Source organism: Ambystoma mexicanum, chromosome 6q, assembly GCF_040938575.1.
Source record: "Ambystoma mexicanum isolate Mex_15411 chromosome 6q, UKY_AmexF1_1, whole genome shotgun sequence".
Classification (NCBI taxonomy): Eukaryota; Metazoa; Chordata; class Amphibia; order Caudata; family Ambystomatidae; genus Ambystoma; species Ambystoma mexicanum.
The window spans coordinates 1149726550-1149748646 of record NC_090937.1 but is presented as its reverse complement, the minus strand read 5'-3'; the positions used below and the strand labels follow the sequence as shown (position 1 = coordinate 1149748646).

Sequence of the window (22097 nt, the reverse complement as noted above, 5' to 3'; positions counted from 1 at the left end):
TGTCTGTGAGGGTTTGCCTGGAGGAGGCACTGGTATAGGTATCAGCAATAGGGAGACTTGGGTTGGAGAGCAGGATGTCCTTTTTAAACTTCTTCCTGACAGATTTAGTGTGGAGAGCAGGATAGTCGATAGTCAATAGAGAAGCAGTTAGAAAAGATAGGAGAGACAGAGAGTGCTATACAGTAGGTAGGGAGAGGAGAGAAGGGAAGGGAAGAGGATGGGGGGACAGAGGGGGCGGTGAGAACACAAGGCAAGGACACAGGTTGGGGTGCAAGCTGACGAGACAGAAGAGACAAGACAATAGTAGACACTTGAGCAGAACCACAGGAGATCAGACAATAGTAGAACAGTTTACTAGAAGAATACTTTGCTAAAAAGGCAAAACCAAAGAGCAGCACTACTTTCACAATGTGGTGTAACACTGGAGAAAAACACGCCTAAGTCTGAGAGTCCTGTAAGTGGAAATAGGGCCTAGGTTTCAATGCAATTTAAATACTTTCACAATGTATTTTAATACCGGAGAAAACACACCCAAGTCTGAGAGTCCTGTAAAGTGGGAAAAAGGCCCAGGTTTCAATACAATTTGAACATGAAGCTGTGCTGCCTGCCACAGAGTCAATCACTCATGACTGAGTCCCTGTGATGTTGCTGGGGAAAAGAAGGCAGGGAACAGCATGAGGTGTCTTGGTCTGCTATGGATTCTACTGGCAGCATTAACAGGTGGAAACAGAAGACCCCAGTGTCCAACAAGCGGCATAGAGGACAGGAATTCACCATTCTCTGTGCTGTCTGCCTGGCACCCACACCCAGCATGCCCAAACGTTTTTTGCTGGTCCGTCTGTGGAGCACATTTCTGCAAACTCACCTCCAATCATCGCAGTGCAGCCCTGCTCCCTCACCTTTCTCTTATTTACTCCGGTCCTCGAAGACCACCTCAAAATTGCTTGCTCACCATGTAGTGAATCTCATACAGCACCCTTTAGTACACCGATTTATTACACGGCCTGCAGTCGCGGCTGTGTAGTTATGGTTAAGTTGCTCAACTCATAGGAAGAGCACTTTTTGGGCGGCTTATAACTTCGCTCCCCGTGGACGAAAAGCGTGCTTTTGTTAATTTGGTGTAAATCCATCTAGCATTTTTTTTTAAAACGACCAAATTTTAAGTGAAAAAAATGTGTGATATCTGTGTCCTGTCCGCAGACCCATTTCCCCGTTTGGTCCACGCACAGGACTCTGTTTGGCTAAGAGGGCAACGTGGTGTCCGGGGACATCAGACGTACCCACGGATTGGATGGTGAAAAGCGTGAAGTGTGTCAAATTTTGGGAAACGCCCGCCATCTTTGATTTGCGGACAGTGGCCGGTGTCCGAAGATATCGTAGTAAAACACATTAAAAAACACAACATTGCACTTGTCAAACATATCAAATAATCTCTGGGGAGGTGAGGGGTGATGAGGATGGGATGGGATATAGTTGAAAGAAGCAAAAAACCAGGCGGTTTTTGCCAAAGTCTGCGAACAGTTTGGATGTTCGCGAACAGTCCTGTGAAGTTCGAGGACACTTCAGATGTTCGGGGGCAGTTCTTGGATGGCTTATAACTTTGGCACCACTCAATGAAACTGCATGACATTTTGGAATTTAATTCTAGAAAATGCTTTGCAAAGTTTGGTGGGATTCTGTAACGTGGGGGCGAAATTAGAGGGGGGTCCCAAAATAATGGAAAGGCTTATAAATGTGGTGTCATCTGACTAATCTGCACAAAAGATTGCAACACGATTCTAAATCTAGATATATATGTACTTGCAAAGTTTGGTGGGATTCTGTCAAGACGGGACAACATTAGAGGGAGGGTCCCAAAATATTATAAAGGCTTATAAATGTGTTGCCATTTGACGAATCTGCACAAAAGTTTGCAAAATGATTTTAAATCTAGATATACATATTTTTTGTAAAGTTTGGTGGGATTTTCTCAAGAAGGTGCTAAATTCGAGTGGTGCCTCAACATTTTTCAGATGGCTTATAACTTTGTTGCCGTTTGATGAATGTGGACAAAAGTTTTCAGAAAGATTATAGACCCAACCTTGAATGTTTGTGTAAAGACTAAATGGATTTTGTCAATTTGGGGCTAAGTTATATGACTAATGTATGTACATACATTTTCACACTTCTGGGGAAAAAAAAATGGCCGATTTCAAGCAAATTCATCTAAGAGCATTGGCGAGGACCTGCAAGCATGGTTTTGCAAACGTGCCTGTGTTTTATTTTTTGACAAGTGTCATAATGTAGGTACAAAAAATAATGATGTACCTCTGGTGACTGAGGTATAGCCTGTGGCCATGGGCAGTGGCCAGATTGTCTGGGCCATGGTATAAGGTCATGACCCGGACAATCTGGCTACTGGCCTTGACTGTGAGGGATGAAAAATGGAGTTAAAGTGGCCATGTCCTACTGGGACCGGCTATGTGATAAATTTATTCAAAAGTGGGATAGATTTGAAAGGGAAAAAAATTTGCTTGTGGTAATATGGCATAGGGTTCTGACTTCGCCTTTTGCAGGCTGCTATGGAAAGGGAATAGGGGCTCTGTACTGAGCCCCACCTTCTCTTTCCACGGTGGCCATCTTGGAAAAGGATTTTCCTTCCTGCGGCGCCCCGCTGTAGGATGACCTAGATGGCCACCATGGGAAGAGAAGAACAAGTTACTTCTTACCTGGTAACGTTCTTTCGATGGGATGTTCCTCCGACGTATTCCTTATCTTTGATAGATCATCTCCCAGCTTGCTGGCCTCGGGAAAAAAATTTCAGTAGAGGGCGCTGCACGTCGACGTCCCTCGAGCCGATGTCCCTCGACAGCCTCCGTATCGGCACCGACGTCATCACGCGTATAAATAGACTCGCGCAGTGTCCGTTGCTCAGTTCCGTTTTGACGTTAACAGTTGTTTTACATGAATTGGTTATTGACCTTGAAGGAGTGTAAACTGCAACCACAAGAGAAGTATTACTGCGGGGATGGATGGGAGGGGTGATAAGGAATACGTCGGAGGAACATCCCATCAAAAGAATGTTAGCAGGTAAGAAGTAACTTTTTCTTCGAAGGAATTGTGTCCTCGGACGTATTCCTTATCTTTGATAGACTCCCATAGCAGTGGTGTGTAATTTGGAGGTGGGAGTAAAACGCCATGTTTCCTTTTAGGAATGAAAAGAATGAAATACAGCTTTGCCAAACCTAGTCTCTTGACTAGAGGAGGAATCCAGGTTGTAAAATCTTGTGAAGGTATGTGCGGACGACCATGTGGCAACCGCACATATGTCTCGAACCAGAACCCCTCTTTGGAGGGCCGAGGAGGCTGCGATGCCCCTTATTGAATGAGCCCTAAGATTTTGAGGAGGCTCTTTCCCTGCTAGTTTGTAACATTCCAGAATGGCCAAAATAATCCATCTGGAAATCGTTTGTTTTGTTATCGGTAATCCTAATTTGTGCCCTGAGTAACCTACGAACAGTTGGTCTGCTTGCCTAATCCTAGCAAGTCTGCAAATGTAAAAGCTTAAAGCCCGCCTTGGGTCCAGCCTATGTAGCCTTTCTTCCTCTTTCCCCGGATGGGGAGGCGGATAGAACAAAGGTAAGGTCATTTTCTGAGTGATGTGGAATTCAGAAACCACCTTTGGGAGGAAATTAGGCTTCACCTGTAGGACAACTTTGTCTTTATGAAAAATTGTATGAGGGGGTTTACAAGATAGAGCTTGTAATTCGCTCACCCTTCTAGCAGATGTTAAAGCCACTAACAAGACAGTCTTAAGGGTGAGAAATCTTAGCGAACAAGAGTGGAGTGGTTCGAAAGGAGTACCCATCAGGAAATTTAAGACTAAATTTAAGTCCCATAAGGGAACTTGGAATGACCTTGGAGGATAGACAATAGTTAATCCCTTTAGAAATTGTATTACTAAGGGTAATTTGAAATACGATGGCTCCTCTGCAGTGCGCTTGAAGATCGATCGCGCTGTGAGATAGCCCTTGATAGTGCCAATTTGAAGGCCTGAATTTGCCAAGTAGAGTAGAAAGGATAACACAGTTGGTGTACCACATGAAAAGGGGTTGATATTCTCTTCTCTACACCAGCTGCAAAATTTGTTCCAACGGCAACAGTATAAAGACTTTGTTGCTGGCCTTCTGGCCGAAAGCAACACTTCCAAGACGTCATCAGGGAGGTCCCAATCCTTGTATCTCAACCTTTCAGAAGCCAGGTGTGAAGGTTGAGGGTTCTGATGTCTGGATGGAGAACCTGACCTCCGTTCTGTGAGAGAAGATTCTCCTTGAGTGGAAGACGAATTGGAGGGCAGATGGACATGTCCAGAAGGTCCGGGTACCACGTTCTCCTGGCCCAGTCTGAGGCAATTAGGATCATGGTCCTCTGGAATCTTCTCAACCTCCTGATCATTTGAGGAATGACAGGGACTGGTGGAAACACGTACAGGAGTGGAAACTCCCAGTCCACTACGAACACGTCCCCTAGAGCTCCTCTCGGGGGAAATTCCCTTGAACAAAACAGATCGCACTTCCTGTTGGTACTGGTGGCGAACAGATCCACTTGAGGGGTTCCCCAAAGGGCGAAGATCTCCTGAAGGACTTCCTGAGCTAGTTCCCACTTGTGGGAGACTGTGCCTTGCCTGCTCAGAGCGTCCGCCGTCAAGTTCTTCTCTCCGGCTAGGTGAACTGCTGATAGATTCCTTCTTGAACTGCCCAAAACCAGAGCTGCATTGCCTCTCTGCACAGTGGCAGTGATCCTACGCCTCCTCTTTTGTTGAGGTAGTGCATGGCCACTGTGTCATTATCAGGACATTTTTCCCCTGTACAGATGGCAGAAAAGCCTTCAGCGCTAGTCTGATTGCTCTCAGCTCTAACAGGTTGATATGTAGTCTGGACTCCGATGGAGACCAACGACCGCTGATGGTAAAGTCGTTGGTATGGGCTCCCCACCCCATGAGTGAGGCATCTGTGACTACTGTTATCTCCGGCCATGGTTGCCAAAACAGTTCTCCTTTCAAGATGTTTTTCTGGCAGGCCCACCACTGAAGGTCTCGAGCCACTTAGTCCGGAACCTGAAGGAGGTCTGTCACTCTCCCTGAGAATTGCAACCACTGAGTTCTCAGTGCCCACTGAAGAGATCTCATTCTCAGGCAAGCCTCTGGCACAAGGAAGATGCAGGATGCCATGAGGCCTAGCAACCTCAAAAAGTCGAAGGCTGGGAGACGTTGGGCATTTTGAAACTTGGTGACCATCTGCAGAATATCTTGAGCCCTCACCTCTGGTGGCGAGGCTTTTCCCAGGGAAGTGTCCAGGACCGCTCCAATGAACTGGAGTCTCTGTGATGGTATCATCTGTGACTTCTTTAAATTGAGGGAGAAGCCCAGTTTGTGAAGGAAGTGGCAGACATGATCTAGCTGAATCTGAGCTTGTCCGGGGACACAGCTCTGATCAGCCAATCGTTACAGGTAGGGGTAGACGTGAATCCCTTCCCTCCTTAGACTTGCAGCCACTACCGACATTAGCTTGGTAAAGACCCTCGGGGTGGAGGTCAGCCCAAATGGCAGAACTCTAAATTGATAATGAGAGCCGCCAATTGCGAACCTCAGGTATTTCCTGTGTTTGAAATGGATTGGCACATGGAAATGAGCATCCAGGAGGTCCAGAGATACCAGCCAGTCCTGGAGCTGGAGGGCCTGAAGGATCTGAGAGAGAGTTAGCATCTTGAACTTGTCCTTCCTGAGGAACTGTTCAATTCTCGTAAGTCCAAGATAGGTCTCAGTCCTCCGGCTTTCTTCGGTATGAGAAAGTAGGGGGGAGTACCAGCCAGTGTTCCTCTCCGCTACGGGTACCGGTTCTATGGCACCTTTCTCTAGCAGGTCTACAATTTCCTGCAAGAGGAGCGGATCTGGAACTTTCAGAGAGCTGTTCCCCGGTGGATGACTCCGAGGGATGCGTAGAAAAGGCAGGCAGTAACCTTGGGCAACTGTCTCCAATGCCCAAGCATCTGACGTAATAGCCTGCCATTCCGTCAGATGTTGAGTTAACCTGCCCCCTACTGGTGTCTTGTGAGGAGAGTCCTCAGAGCGGTTTGGCGGCGGCTGATGCAGATGCCGAGGGTAAAGAGGCACCTGCGGCTGCTGCGGCTTTTGTATTTTTACCCCGTCCACCTCGGGTGAATTTTTTCTGACCCCTTTGAACCGGCTGTCCTCTGCCTCTTCCGAATGCGGAATAGAAGCGAAAGGACTTACCTCTCCAAGAGGTACCCGAGGGGCGAAATGGTGTCTGACAGATTGCAGCTCCCAGGGATTTTGCTGCTGCCTTTGATGTTTGAAGCTTTTCTAAACTGTCATCTGCCTTCTTACCAAACAAGGAAGAGCCGTCAAAGGGCATATTCAAGAGTCTGCTTTGCACATCTGGAGCAAAACCAGACTTCTGCAACCAGCAAATCTCCTGGTTGTTGTGCTTGCCGCCATGGCCCTGCTGATGCTGTCAGCAGAATCGATGCCATTTTGAAGGGATTCGCACATAGGGTCTTTACCATTCTTGATATTTAGGAACGCTTCCCTTTCTTCTCCCTCCGGGAGGCAGTCAGCTGTTGATGAAGCACACTCCCAAAGCGTGTGGCTGAACCTTGCGAGCGTACAAGTAGTACTGATGGATTTCAACGCCATGCTACATGCAGAAAATACTTTTTTGGCCATAGAGTCATATCTCTTATCATCCCTGTCCTGTGGAACAGTAGGGTAAGCCGATTTACTACCTGATGAAGTAGCTGCCTGAACAACCAGACTCTTCGGAGTTGGGTGTTTGGATAAATATTCAGGGTCAGCAGAAGACACCCTCTATTTAGCTGATGCTTTTTTGTTAACCGCCGGGATTACCTCGGGTGTTTCCCAGTTTGCCAATATTCTCCTTTGTAATGCTGCATGAAATGGCTCCACAGGGTCCTCCTGTGGGCCTTTGACCAAGATGTCTGTGAGGTTGTCTTGCTGAAAAGCAGGTGAGGGTGTGGACCACCCCATAAACTCTATTATCCTTGCCATCAAGGTTCTATAAGGGGTTTCAGCATGTTCCCCTGGGTCTGGTCTGGCAAATTCCACTTCTGGGCAAGTATCCAACCCACTTGCTTCCTGTAAGGATTCTTGGAGGTCTTTAAACCTACCTTCCTCAGAAGTAAATTCCTCTGGTACAGGAGAGTAGCAGATCCCTGCAACTCAAAAGGTCTTTCCTGATCCCAATCCTCCACTTCTTCATAAATAGATGATAAGACTCTGGAGTGATCAGGTCTTGAAAATGGTATAAATCCCATTTCCAGAGCAGAAGGGGCCAAATTCGTCATGATTGGCTGAGAAAACGTCGACGTCGTCGACGCGGACGTTAAAGGCTTCGAAGCCACCGAAAAAGGCATCGAGAAAGGTGGTAGAGGCCTTGATGAACTTGAGAGTATCGGAATTCTACTTGAGGTTGTCGACGACATTCTCGTGATCGAGGCTCTGGGTATGGTCACTGGCTGTGAGGTGGCCGTGGGTTTGTCCTTTCTCGGCATCGAAGACGGGGTCGACTCGACTGACCTGTGCGTCGAAGAACCCTTCGATAACGGCGTTGAAGACGCCCATCTATGCGTCGAAGGGATCTTCGACGACGGCGTCTAAGATGCGACTTTGCCTTTACTCAAGGGTTTGTGACGCTCTCGAGTGGCTTCTTTCGCCGGGTGCTGTGACTCGCAGCGTTTTGATTTTTTGGGTCTTTCACCCAGGGTATCACCCTCAGCAGTCTTCAAGGGGGTCGAGGCTGCTTTCTCGAAGACGCTCATCATCCTTTTCCTGAACTCAGCCTGAGAGCTATGTTTTGTGGGGCAGGAGACCCTTTTTGGGGAAACGGAAGACGAGGAAGGGGATCTTCGATGTCTCTTTTTTGAATGCTTAGATCTCGAAGAGTGATGGGAACTGCTTCGAGACCTAGAACAAGAATGTATTTTGTGATGGCGAGGATACGAACTCCGCCGAGGAAACGTTCGAAGATGTTTTAACTGCCTTACCTCTCTCGAGCTTCCCCTTACGCTCATTCAAGGCTTTCGCCGTCATGGACATGCAGTCCTCGCACTCTCAGCAATGGTGCTTGATTCCCAGCCACCACAAACAAATCCTGTGAGGATCCGTCAACAACATTTTCTTTCCACAGTCTCCACATTTTTTGAGGCCGGACCGTGGAGTCGTCGGTTCGGGTGAGGAAGCCATCGAGTACGAGTCGGTATTCACGAGGAATAATGAAGTATATTTGACTGAAGAAGTGAGCAACGATATCCGAGGCCCCACGAAGCGCGGAAAAACGAAACTGAGCAACAGACGCTGCGTGAGTCTATTTATACGCGTGATGACGTTGGCGCCCATACAGAGGCTGTCGAGGGACATCGGCTCGAGGGATGTCGACGCGCAGCGCCCTCTACTGAAAAAAATTTCCGAGGCCAGCAAGCTGGGAGATGATCTATCAAAGATAAGGAATACGTCGGAGGACACAATCCCTTCGAAGGTGGGGCTTAGTACAGAGCCCCTCTTCTCTTTCCATGGTGGTAATCATGGAAAAGGATTTTCCTTCCTACAGTGGGACACCACAGGCATCCCGCTGTAGGAAAAAAAATCTATTTTTTTTAGCACCCTGGGTACTTGCTTTGGGAACCAGGGGTGCTAAAGGCCTTTATCCGCCATTGCAGGGGCTGCAATGGAGGATAATGGTCTGGAGCCCTCGTTATTTATTTAAAATGCGCCGAAGCCCGCAGGCATCAGGGCGCACACAGACACACTTCGCTTGGTCCGATAACTTGGGCTGCCGGGTCGTTATCCCAAGTTGCACTCCCTGGAACGTGGGATGAACACCACATTATTTCCATTAGCATAACAAAAAATGCTAATGGAAATGTTGGAAAAATGTATTGAGTCTATGAATGGTCACGTGGCACTGTTCGGAAGGTCCACAGTGACGTCAGACATTCGCGGACGTCGACTGAAGCAAAAACATTGGACAAAGTATAGAAGTGTTAAAAATGATGCTAGAAGGTGGGAAAAGGCAGAGTTTTAAGGTGGTTGTAAATTGGACACAAATGTTTGTAGAATGGGGTAAGTAGGATATTAGTAAGTTGTAGGAAAATAGCATGCACTGGTAAAAACACATGGAATTCTCTGAAAAAAAAACTTTGTTAGAGAGATGTTATGGTTCAATTGCACCAATAAAAACCTATACAAATCAAAGAAAAAACTTTGCTAAAGGGACGTTATGGTTAAGTTGATATATGAGGTCATCAGTGATGTCATCGATGACATTTGTGATGTACTGGGTGTTCGTCTTAGCAGTGCACAGTGGTGGGGCAAGTTATGGTTGCTTAGCTTACCCATAACTGGTGAATTTCTGAGGTTTTTCTGTTTTACCTGTAAACATGATGTCCCTGTAACAATGTTTTTCCATTGAATTTCATAGGTTTTTATTAGTGCAACTTAACCATAACGTCCCCTTAACTATGTTTTTTCATTGAATTATTATAGATAAACAACATACCAAGACCAAAGTTGACTGGTTCAGGAAGTGAGTTCATCCCATGGGACCAGGTAAACATATATGTAGATCTCCAATGAGATTTATGGAACCGGCATACATAGGTTTTCATTCTGTAACACCACCTCCACCTCCCGCCCAATGTGCCCAACACCGACCTCCAGGCCCATTTGTTATTTCGTTCCTATGCAGTCGATAAAAGGAGTCCCATTTCCTTGGGAAATAGTAACATCTGCCATTTACAATCCAATGGCCAAAGCCCCTTAAAGCACAAATATCGGCCTAGCATTTGCATCTCTCTTACTTTACGGAGACCCCTACCCTTAGGCATTTACCATGGGCAATAACGTTCACTCTGTTCCCCTTTGTAGAATGCCCTTGCACCATGCACAGTTTCTTGATAGCCAATAGGAAACCTCTTTAACCCACCCTGAGACAGAAGCCTCACTCAGAATGTTATTTTTGAATGGGCAATGTAAATTAGGAGACAGCCTACCTGAAGCATAGGAGATGCATACAAACACGTCCATCTCTTCCAATGAGCTCCATCCCCTGTATTCAGCATGCCCTTAGATTTAGACTGAACATGACAGTAGGTTATCTCCTGGCTTGATGGATGCGCCATATTTAAGTACCCAACTTTAATGATATGTGCACTCAAAAAGGGAGATGAATGACCAATACAAGTAAAGCGAGAAAAAGAAAGACCCAGCAAGATAGATCGTACTGTGGCAGAAAGCTGTGTGCATATTAAGAACAGATGGCTTTTGGGTGAAGTTAACAAGTTATTGTTTTATATCCCTGGCACCCAAGACGTTAACTGTCCTACAGACAGACACCCCACCATGTAAGGAGTAGTTAGGTGAAGGAACAGGCCATCGGAGTAAAAATACTTTTTTCGTTGTGTTAGCGTTATAACAATGATCACAACCTACTGGTGGGGAGGCAGCTTTTGGTGCCGGGGAAGGTAGTGGGAAATGGGGCGGTCGACTCGTTAGAGCACTAGAATTCTAATTGATCCATGAATATTTTCATTGGAGATAACTGCATATATGCTCAAATTAGCATGGGGGACCGAGCATAGCGAGGGACCTCAAAATAAAGTAGAGGGTCTCAAGAGAGTTTGCCCTCCAAATAATATAAAAAATGTGTGTATTAAAAATTGTGAAAAATATGATTTTAATGCAGTTTCTGGAGAAAAAAAAAGGAGTACAAAGTGTGGTCAGTCGGAAGAAGGAGTTTGGCACGTTGAGGACATTCTGTACTCTCAATAATAAAAATAAGAATAATGCCTCACTCTCCTCCCTATTGCTAAAGGGAACACCCTACATATCTAGAGGCGCTTGACAGATGTCAGGAAGTCCAAAGTTAATATGTCCTCGGTCCAAACTAGCTATCTGACCTACCACTAAATATAAGTAAATATGCCAAGAGAATGTCTCATCTTCCCCTGGTCTTCTCTTCTTCGTGGATAGTCTTTATATAGAGGCTCTTTTCTGCCTCATACACTTAACGTAATCTCCTCTGATAGTCTCTCTTATCAACTATTGTAGTTCTTCAAAATGACCATATTAGGCCGGTAAGGTATACCCACCTACACTGCATCACACAGCCGAAGTTCAAACACATCAGAGGAGGAGGTGCCAGGTTCCCGGTCGTAGCAGCATCTCAATGGAATTCCCTTTCACCATCTCTAAGAGCAGAACACTCTCACAGGGAATTCAGTAAAGCCCTTAAAACTTGGCTCTTCGCCTAATCTCTGTCTGGCCGACCTCTGGCATTGGGGGCAAAGAGACAGATACTTGCTCCACAGTTCCCTGTTTTTTTTTTTGCGGTTTGCCTTTTCCCGCCCCCCAAGAAATGTACTGCAGAGCTGGATCGCAACAGTCCCTTGATGCCTCTTTGCTTAGGCGCTTTACAAATGCAAATAAATAAATAGGCGCTTGCCCTTCCTCCTATGGTTTTAATTCACAATCTCTGTTGGCTCCCCATCTGGATGGGTTAAGTCTCTATTTTGTATATGGGTGCCGCACATGGTAAACTACTTCCTTCAATGCTATCTCGTCCTCAGGACTGTTACGAGTCTCTCTCTTCAAGTGACACCGGTTTTCCCTAACCGGTTGTTTGTTATTTTCTTTCTTGGGTTTTTACAGCACCAATCATTAACTTTTCTATTTTCGTTCTCGTCCTTTGGACTGGGTCAAATTTCTTCATACATATAATGATTCCCCAGCACCCTGCTGCTATTCCGGATTCCCCTGGGAACCTCTGTGTGTGCAGGGAAAGGCTGCAGGGCTCTGCTCATGCTCAGGTACTGCTTCTCTCTCTTCAGATTCCCATTCTCTGTTCCTCATTGGGTGCCGGCCTTCCACAGACGCTGATGGTCAGATGCCGCTCAGGCTTCCTTTCGCGGTAGTCCCTTTGCTGTTCCTCGGGCGTCTTGCCCACCATACTGCAAGTGTGATCACGCCACTACCAGGTACTTCGTCTCTGTTCTTTCTTGTATCGATTCCTTTGCGGGTGCATACGCCAGGCCTTTGGTGTCTCCCACTGTTTCTCTCAGTCTTCAAATGTCGTGGACTCCGCAACCTTACTTGACTCAACCTTCACAGGGCGCGATGTCCGAGTGCTTCATATACCTCTCCTTCTGCTTTGACTCGTCGCAGTTAAATAAATGTCTGATTAAACAGACATCTTCCTTTTTTCTTCCACATCGTCTTCAGAAAAACAAAGTTGACACACTACACTTCATACAACATAGTCGCGTATATGCAGCTATGGTAGTTGACTTAGGGAGTTCCTCACAGGAACGGGAGACTGTCTCCAAAAGGGGCAGTCTCTCCCAGTGAGGTCCCACTTGCCTCGACCCCTAGGGAGGGTCTTGCAGAGCAGGCTCAACTCCTTTGCCTCAGAGAGGGAATCTCCCCCTTTGGGAGGCGAGACGAATACCTGCGATTCATCATAAAAGTGAACAGTTAACAATTGGTCATCAATCTATCTATACCAATAATGGTCACTTGTAAATCACTTGCATGAATCTGCAGCCACAGTCTGTCTATGCCACTAGTGGCAAATATGAATCCCTTGCATGAAGCTGCGCCCACAATATCTGTACCGGTCATGAAAGTAATGTACAATGGACCATTACTGGCATACATTTTGGGTGCTTCATGAAAGTGATTTCAAACCTGCAAATCACTTGCAAAAACCTTCGGCTCCAACATATCTATGCCAGGGATGGTCACAATAAATAACTTGCATGAAGGTGCAGCCACCATTCGTTATTCTAATAATGGCTCTGCACATCAGTTGAATCAGGCTCAGGCCACAAGCTATGCCAGTAATGGTCATTACAAATCACTTTCATGAAGCTGTGGCCGCAATCTATTCAAGTATGGTCACTGTGAATCACTTTCATGAGGACGAGCACACAATAGATTATAGCAATGTTTTTGCCCCATATCACATAGCATTCATGCGCACACTTTCACTGAAACACTGACACCCCCCACACACACACTAACATACATACATACATGTGCAGTCTCACTCAAGACTCTTGCATGCAAACACATACTGAATGAATTATATACAAACAGTAATGCGTGCATACATTACACTTTGTCATGTTAAAACTTCTTCCCTTTATGTCTTCTGTCTGCTGCTGTGAATCTTCTCTTTCGGCGAAGAAAGAGCATTCAGGAATTAATTCTGGGAGCTTTGACACATCCTGGAAAGAGATTGAACATAGGCAGTGCAATGGGCGTTCTCAACTTGGCTGCTTAGTAACCTGGTGGCCAATGTATGCTCTGTGCTAGACCCTCCAGCGCATGCTTTTTAAAACATCTTACATTCACTGAGACGAGTGGCAGTCCTGCATGGCAGGGGAGGTGGACTGGACACTGAGGGGGTGCTGGGAGGGAGGGGGCATTGCTCCCCCATCCTCCCAGCTCTGCTAGTGCAATTTACATCTAACAGCGAAGTGCGCAGGTTTGAAAACAAGGGGCAGGGAGGAGAGGAAAAGAAGGGATCTGGAAAACCAAGATGAATAATTAAATACACTGACACACGTGTGTTTGGTTACACAATGTGGGGGAAACTAGACAAATACGCTTGAAGATATTGAGCTTCAAAACCCGTTTTAAGAATGCTATACTCTGCAAGAGACATTTCTGTTTTAAGAAGACTCAAATGAAATAAGCAGATGAAAAGTTTTCTTTTAGAAGCTAGGCAATTGGCCAAAACTGTAGACTCAAGGACACATGGCCTTTTCATTCAACTAAAGTACACAATACTTGAAAATGTCAGTTCACAATGCACAGTGCAATGCCATTTCTTACAGTTCAAGCTCAGGTACCAGTCCCCTTCCTCATGCTTTGCGTTCCATATAGAGGAGCCGATGGAGCAGATCAAGGAAATCGCAAGCAGGGTGCAGAATAATAACAAAATCTGGATGTTTGTGATCCGTTCCACGTTGGAAAGTTTGAGAGGAGGTCGCGTTGAATTCTGAAAAATAAGAAAAATACAGATGAACATCATTCATCTTCAGGCACATGTTAAAGACATTGCAACTCAGCAAAAATCCCTAATGCCGAAACGAGGCAGCTACCAATCCAATGCCCTTTGTTTGGGGATTTGCTGATGAACACATGAGTTTTGTCATGGCAAATAAATGTGGCAGAAAACTACTCTGAATTTTCAAAAGGCACCCTCATTCATTGGGAATATTGCATTCATCAAGCATTTGATTTATTTTCAGATACCCACAAGGGAAGTTTTTTCTCTGGGAGAGAAAGTGGACTATTTGTACATTTTTACAAGTGTGCAAAATATGCCTCAACCAGGGAATCGAGTTTGTGTGAAACTTCACACACTGTGGGACAGAGTTCATACTTCTTAGACCTTGGCGTACTGGGTTCAAATAAGCACGGGCCAGGCATGTGCATGCAAGGAAATGGTAAGCGATGCAGAATCAAATTCCGAAAGACTCGTCCATACAGCCCCATCTACGGGTGAGCTTTTGCGTTTCCTAACCTCGCAGTAGGACATTTGGGACAGATACATACATAGTGACCCGATTGGCTGCAATACATGCACAGATAAGGAACAAGTTACTTACCTGTAACTGTTGTTCTCCAGCATGGGTTTGGCATGGATTCACATGCTCATGAATATTCCCAGTCAGGCTGGGAATCCTCGGTAAAGAAAAAATCACTATCAGTTGGTCTCTGGGTCATACTGCCCCAGCCAATGACTGCCCTCTCCCTAAGCCCCGCCTCTGGCAGCCATCTTCAGATTTGGTAGCACGCAAAGTGGCATTATGACCAAGTGAAGAGCCGTAGAGGGGCAGGAGGGAGGGTTTGCATGTGAATCCATGCCAGACCCATGCTGGAGAACAAAAGTTACAGGTAAGTAACTTGTTCCTTCTCCAGCATGGGGTCTGGCATGGATTCACATGCTCATGAATATAAGAATACATAGCAATACACACATGCACAACCAACTGGAGGTGGAAAAAAGGGCTCAACATTAAGCATTACATCAAAACTCAACATTAAGCAGTTCTTACCGCCTCACCAGGCTCACCTTAGGCGAACAGGTTGCGCAGCACTGCTTGGCCGACCCTGGACTCCTCCCTGGAATCCCGGTCGATGCAGTAGAATCTCGTGAAGGTGTGCTTCGACCTCCACGTAGCAGCCCTGCAGATGTCCAGCAAAGGCACACCAGACAAGAACGCCGTGGTAGCAGCGATAGCTCTGGTTGAATGGGCTCTCGGACGGCCAGGCAACGGTCGGTTTGCCAACCGATGACAGTGCGTGATGCAGCCGGAGAGCCATCTGGAAATGGAAGCCTTCGAGAGAGCCTTCCCTTGGTTCACAGGTCCAAAGTTCACAAAAAGCTGTGATGTCTTCTGAAAACTCTTTGTGCGGTCCACGTAGAACTTCAGCGCTCTAGCCACATCCAGCGAGTGCAAAGTCCTCTCGGCCGGAGACGAAGGCGACGAGAAGAAAACAAGAAACACCAAGGGCTTGTTGAGGTGGAAATCCGACGGCACCCTGAGCATAAACGAGGGGTGCGTCCTCAGCACCACCCTCATGTCGTGAAAAGTCAAGTATGGAGGCTTGCGGGATAGGGCCTGGATCTCTCCCACTCGCCATGTAGAAGTGATGGCCACAAGAAACACAGTCTTCCACGACAGGAATTTCAACGGTGCCGAATGCAGGGGCTCGAATGGCGCCCCCATGAGCCTGGTCAGCACCAGGTTGAGCTGCCATGCTGGGGCAGGGGCCTTCACCGGCGGGAACGATCGGAACAGTCCCTTCATAAATTCCTTCACCAGGCGATGGGACCACAAGGACGCCCATCCTGTGGTTCTAGTGTATCGGGAGATCGCAGCCAGATGTACCTTGATGGAGGCGTGAGCCAGTCCAGCATTGACCAGCGACAGTAGGTACGGCAGCACTTGAGGGGCCGTAATCCGTAGAGGGTTAATCTTCTGTGCACGGCACCAAACAGAGAACCTCTTCCACTTATGTCCGTAGTACTTGAGAGTTGAGGACGCCCTGGCTTTTGCAAGGACCTCTCTGCATAGTACTTGAGAGTTGAGGACGCCCTGGCTTTTGCAAGGACCTCTCTGCAGTCAGCCGGGATGTCGTACCCTCCAAACTCTAGCGCTGCAGGAGCCAGGCCTGCAAGTTCAGCAACTCCGGGTCGTGACGAAGTATGGCGCCTCCTTCTCTGGAGAGAAGATCCGCGTCCGTCGGCAGCTTGACTGGTGGGGACGCTGACAAGTCCAGAAGGTCCGGGAACCAGATCTGCCTCGGCCACGCCGGTGCGACCAGGATCATCCTGCACCGGGACCTCTTGAGCTGTTTGACGAGTCGGAGCAGGAACAGGCCTTCCAGGGGGAACGAGAAAGCATCGCCCATGCTCCTCGGCTGGGGAAACCTGCTGGTGAACTTCTGGCACTTGGAGTTCATCGCTGTCGCGAACAAGTCGATCTGGGGTTTTCCCCATCGTCGGAACAGTCGATCCACTTGATCCTGACGTAGTTCCCACTCGTGGCACGAGCGCAGCTCCCTGCTGAGTGAGTCGGCGATGGTGTTTTTTATCCCTGCCAGATGAAAGGGCACCAGAAACATCCTTTGGGCGACGGCCCAATGCCACAGATCCTGGGCTTCCTTGGAGAGGGCTGGGGATCTGGTTCCTCCCTGCTTCCAGATGTAGAACATCGTGGTGGTGTTGTCGGTGAAAATTCTCACCACCTTGCCCTTGAGGGATGGGAGAAAGGACCTGAGGGCCCAGAACACTGCACGGAGCTACAGGATGTTGATGTGGAGCATCTTCTCCTCCGGGAGCCACAGGCCTCTTGCGTGAAGATCTCCAGTCTGTGCTCCCCATCCTTCCAGGGAGGCATCCGTTGTCACCGTTATCTGGTGGGATGGGGTCTGAAAGTCTGTGCCCGCCATCAGATGAGCGCAGGTGCCCCATCACCAGATCGCTCATCGGAAGGTCTCGTCGAGCAGAATCCCGTCCTCGAAGCTGCCCGTCGCTTGGATCCAGCGGGAGTCGAGGAACTCTTGCAGAGGGCGCATCTGAAGCCTGCACAGGCGCACGAGATATATGCAGGAGGACATCATCCCGAGGAGGGACTTGATGGACCTCACCCTGGCCACGTCCATGGCCAGCAGACGCTGCACCTTGCCCAGGATGGCCTTCGTCCTTTCTTCCGACGGTGAGGCCAGGCACGCCACTGTGTCGAGCTTTGCTCCCAGAAACAGTGCGACATGCGACGGGACCAGGTGGGATTTGGGAACGTTGATGGAGAATCCCAGGTACGAGAGCAGCTGGACGGTCTTTGATGTGTGATCCACAGCGACTTGTCCCTGCTCGGATGAGCCAGTCGTCCAGGTAGGGGTAGACGTGGATCCCCTGCAAGTGCAGCCGCGCCGGCACCGGTGCGAGGCACTTGGTGAACACCCTGGGTGCCGACTTCAATCCGAACGGGAGGGCCTTGAACTGGTAGTGCCGTCCTTGGACCACGAACCTGAGGAACTTTCGGTGACCTTTCAGAATGGGGATGTGGAAGTACGCATCCTCCAAATCCAACGACGACAGGAAATCGCCCTCCTCCAGTTGTCCCAGCACGTGCTGGAGGGTGACCATCCGGAACTTCTGTGCCTTGATGTACTTGTTCAGCCGTCGCAGGTCCAGGATGGGGCGCCATCCTCCTGTTTCTTTTTTACTAGGAAGTACCTTGAGTATACTCCGGAGCCCCAGAGCCTCTTCGGGACGAGCTCGAGGGCACCTTTTTTGAGCAACGCCCTCACCTCCAAAAGTAGTTGAGGGACGTGTTTTTCCCTCCTGACCACGGGTGGAATGCGGGGGCACTTTTTTAGAAATTCAAGGGCGTGCCCCTGGGCTAGGACGTCTAGCACCCAACGGTCGGTGGAGATGGACTCCCACACGCTGACGAACTTCGCCAGCCGGCCTCCCACCGGGGTGCTTCGTTGGGGACCGACCCCGCTGTCGGTTAAATCTTGTTTGGAGGACACCTTGCCGCCTTGGCCTCCCTGGCGATGACGGCAGTGCCCCCCCCCCCCCCCCTGACTTGCCTCGTCCTCTATAGGCTTCCTGAGACGAGGAGCGGGCCGCTTGGCGGTACGTAGAGGAGCCACCACTGAATCCCTTGGAGGCACCCTGCTTGCCTTCGGCGCTCCAAAAGGACGGCCTCCGTTGCCGGAGAACGCCTAGGGCTCTAGCAGTCTGTGTCTGCCTTGATGGCTTGGAGGGACTTATCCACCGTTTTCCCAAACAGATTGTTCCCGTCGAACGGCATGTCCAACACCTTGGCTTGTACATCCTGGCGGAAATCCGTCGCCTTGAGCCAACCTCGTCGTCTAAGGCAAACGCTGTTGCCTATCTGATGGAAACCGGTGTCGGCAATGTCCGTTGCCACCGTAATGGCATGGTCTGACGCCACTTCGCCTTCTTGCAAGATCTCCAGGGCCTCGGCCCTCTTGTCATCCGGTAGGAAGTCCAACAGGGGGCCAATCTTGTACCATAACTCCCTGTCGTAGCGGGCCACGATCGCACGGGCGTTGGACGTCTTAATCGTTGTTGCCGCCGACGAGATAACTCGTCGTCCCATTGCGTCCAGCTTCTTCCCTTCGCCATCCGGCGGGGAGGTTGACGTTGAGACCGATGCCCCCCCGCTTTCTTCTTGGCCGCCGCTGAGACGACCGAGTCCGGGGTAGGTTGTGCCCTAAGGCACAAAGGGGCTGCGTCGGGGACCCGGTACTTCTTCTCGTACCGATCCTTCTTGGCAGGCGTCGTAGACAAGTTCTTGAGAAGGGGGAGACCCTCGTCCCAGATGTCATCCAGCAGAGGCACGGCGAAGACCGACTTCCTCTTGGCCTCGCGCCATTGGTAAAGGAAACCTTCCTTCTTCTCTTCGGGGTAGAGCTGAAAAAGCTCGGATGCCCTGGCGATCATTGCATGGAAAGATCCAATCTCATCGGATGGGGGGCCCGGGCTGGTAATGGGAGCACCGTCCCGTCGTCACCGCCGTCGGTACCCGTCGTGACCGTGTCTGTTCCTGTGTCATGTCCAGGGACGGAGGATGTGGGTAAAGGCCGAGCAGGCTGTGAGGGCTGAGAAGGCAGGGCTGGGTGGATCCATCTTCTCTTGTTCGGGGGGCTTCCCGCCGGGGCTGGCTCTGGTTCCTCCGTCGGGCCTGGTACCGGGTCCTCTGTTGGTGGTAAAGGCAATCTCGTCCTCATCTCCGAACATAAGGATTGTATTGCCAACAAAATGGCCGCTGAGTTATCATGCGGCTCCGGAAGCGATGGGTGACTAGGACCCTCGCCGGTGCCGCCGTCACTCTCGTCGTCACCCTCGTCGGGATCCCTCCCATGGGGACGGGCCTCTTTGATGCCCTCGTCGAGGCCCTCTAGGACGTCTGCCAGCTCCTCCTCGGATGTTGTGTCCATGTCCACAATGGCCACCGCCCCCCCACTCTTTTTCCGTCAGGGTCTTCACGGGGGTCTTTTCGATGGGTCTGAAAGAGGCTTCCCTCCGCGGAGGCAGGAAGACTCTGGGCCCCGAGGTCGCCTCCACTGGTGTAGCCTCCACAGGCTGCGGCAGGGCCGCCGTGACTCCTTTGATAGAGGTCTTAGCCGTGTGAACCAAGGCCTTCACCGCCTTAGGCGCGCTTGAGGCATTCACCTTGGGGGGAGGGTCACTGCCTCGCTCCCCCTCGGCCGAATCCTTTGAGATCGACCGGGGCCTCTCCAGAGGCTTACCCGGGTTCTCGGATTTCCTCTTCCCCGAACCAGAGCGTTGGCTCGTGGTTGATGGTGCCGGAGAAGGCGCGCCCTGCCTGGCAGCCGAAGAGCCCGACCGTTCGGCGCTCCTGGTGCCCGTGGACTCGTGGTGCTTTGCCTTCTGTTGGGCCCCCGTCGCCGGGGCGCCCTCACAGGACTTAGAAGACCGCTCAGACTTCTTCTTCTTCTTCTCACCCGACGGACTCCTCCCTTCCAGCCAGTTGGAGAGACAAAGGTGTCGGTCCCTGATGGTCCGTTCCGAAATGTTCCTGCAAAACGCACAGTCCTTCTCCACGTGCGTTTTGTCCTCATGAAGGCAGTAGAGACATTTCGAATGCTCGTCCTCCTTGAACACATTCTGTAGTTGGCATCCAGGGCAAACCCTCAACAGCTTTCCGGGCGTCGAGCTTCCTTTCTCCTGGGCCATGTCCGGGTAGGCCGCAGAAACTTCTGGAATCCCCCAAGAAGTGTAACCCGACGAAATCTTCACCCTTGAGGGGCGTAGAAGAAAATCCGACACGTATACCCATTAATCAGATGTATAGACGGTGGAGCTTAAAGCTCTATTTGACTGAAAAATGAGAAATTCTCTTTGAAAAAGCGTGAAAACGCAGCAAAAGCTCGAGAGCTAAACACGAGGACTCCCAACACTTGAGCGTGCGGTAAAAATCTGAAGATGGCTGCCAGAGGCGGGGCTTAGGGAGAGGGCAGTCATTGGCTGGGGCAGTATGACCCAGAGACCAGTGATTGGTTACTACTGAGAAAGACAGATCAGATTTTTTTCTTTACCGAGGATTCCCAGACTGACGACGGGGAATATTCATGAGCATGTGAATCCATGCCAGACCCCATGCTGGAGAAGAGGTTTGTCTCCTTTTGCATTCCTCCTGGATCACGGGACCCCTTGTTGCTCCTATCTGCATTGGTCGGGGTCAGCTCCTGGGGTCAGAGACACCCTGCATGATTTGCATGATTTGCATGACAGGCGCTCCCCTCTTTGCTCAGAACGGCAAGCTGTGAAACCAGACCGAGTAGATATGGAAACATAGAAGGGAGTGACGGCACAACAGCCAGTACATCCATTAGTTCCTCAGATAAGTCTTAGTAAAAAAAAGTGGCAGCTTTCTCGTTTTCTGGCCAAGAGTATTCAGCAGCAAGCTGGTTGAAACAAGGCAAGTACATTACCAAAGAGGATTTACCCTGAGACTAGAAGTTCGAGTTCAGTCACCTGTGCCTTGTACTGGGTATCAAAAACTCGATTCATTGCCCTCAAAAGAGCCTCAAAGTCAGAGGACTGGATGGCTGGCTTCGAATAGTGGATTCGCCCATGCTGCTGCCATCCATAGACCCCCACACCCTTCCCAAGTAGGAGAGGACAAAGGTTGCTTTTGAAGTGAAATCGGGAAAGGCTGTAGGACAAAAAACAATTTGCAATTTGCATTGGTTAACAAGCGAACAATATGTTTTAGGGAATCTCCGTGGAAATGGAGTTGGCAGCATAATGGAATCCCTGGATATTATGGCTCAGGGAGTTTGAAGATTTGGGTTTGCGGTGGCCCCAGTGTACTCATCAGAAAGTAGAGGGTGTAGAGGGTGTATAGTGCTGTGTAATGCATCTATACGCTGGTATAAGGTTGTATGCACCAAAGTTATGTCTGGGCAGAGATTGGTTATGGCTTGCAAAATAGCAGCCAATGGATTGCCAGCAACGTCAATATTGTATAGTGGGCTTCGTAATCTGTCAGGCGGAACAGACAATGCCCTCCCACCCCCAACAGAAGGAGCCAGATAGTACAACGCTCACTCCTAAGCAGTAAAGAAAGACAATTAGTGACGGCTACCCACAGGTTGGAAAATGGCCACAGGTTCAATAACCCCTCCACACTTTATACCCGTTTCCTACCTGTATGGATCAACACAAGCACAGATGAACCTACTAAAGTAATGTTTCGAAGTTTGATTGATGATTCTCCAGATGCAGAGTCCATTAATCAGTAAAAACACCCGACGTGTTGCCCAAAGAGGAAAAAAGAAAGGACAAATGCAGGGAGCAGACCCGAGCGGCATGAGGCAGCAACTAATACAAAGCAGGGAGACATCAATGCCTCAGTCCAAATAATCCAAGGAAGCCAAACAAGAAAGGGAAACGAAAAATCAGTTGCACAGATTGTTTCTAGTCTGTGAGCTTCTGGGGCTTGTGGTG

At 49.1% G+C, this 22097-nt stretch overlaps 1 protein-coding gene across 4 annotated transcripts in view; it reads right to left on the bottom strand.

The window, feature by feature from the left end:
* Nucleotides 1-22097, bottom strand: part of ATP8A1 (ATPase phospholipid transporting 8A1) — a 1730029-nt gene that overhangs the window by 1359633 nt on the left and 348299 nt on the right. For all 4 annotated transcript variants that reach the window (XM_069631739.1, XM_069631741.1, XM_069631738.1 and 1 more), the window contains exon 11: nt 13910-14075. In XM_069631739.1, the coding sequence (XP_069487840.1) occupies nt 13910-14075 (166 nt within the window). The remainder of the gene's footprint in view (nt 1-13909; nt 14076-22097) is intronic.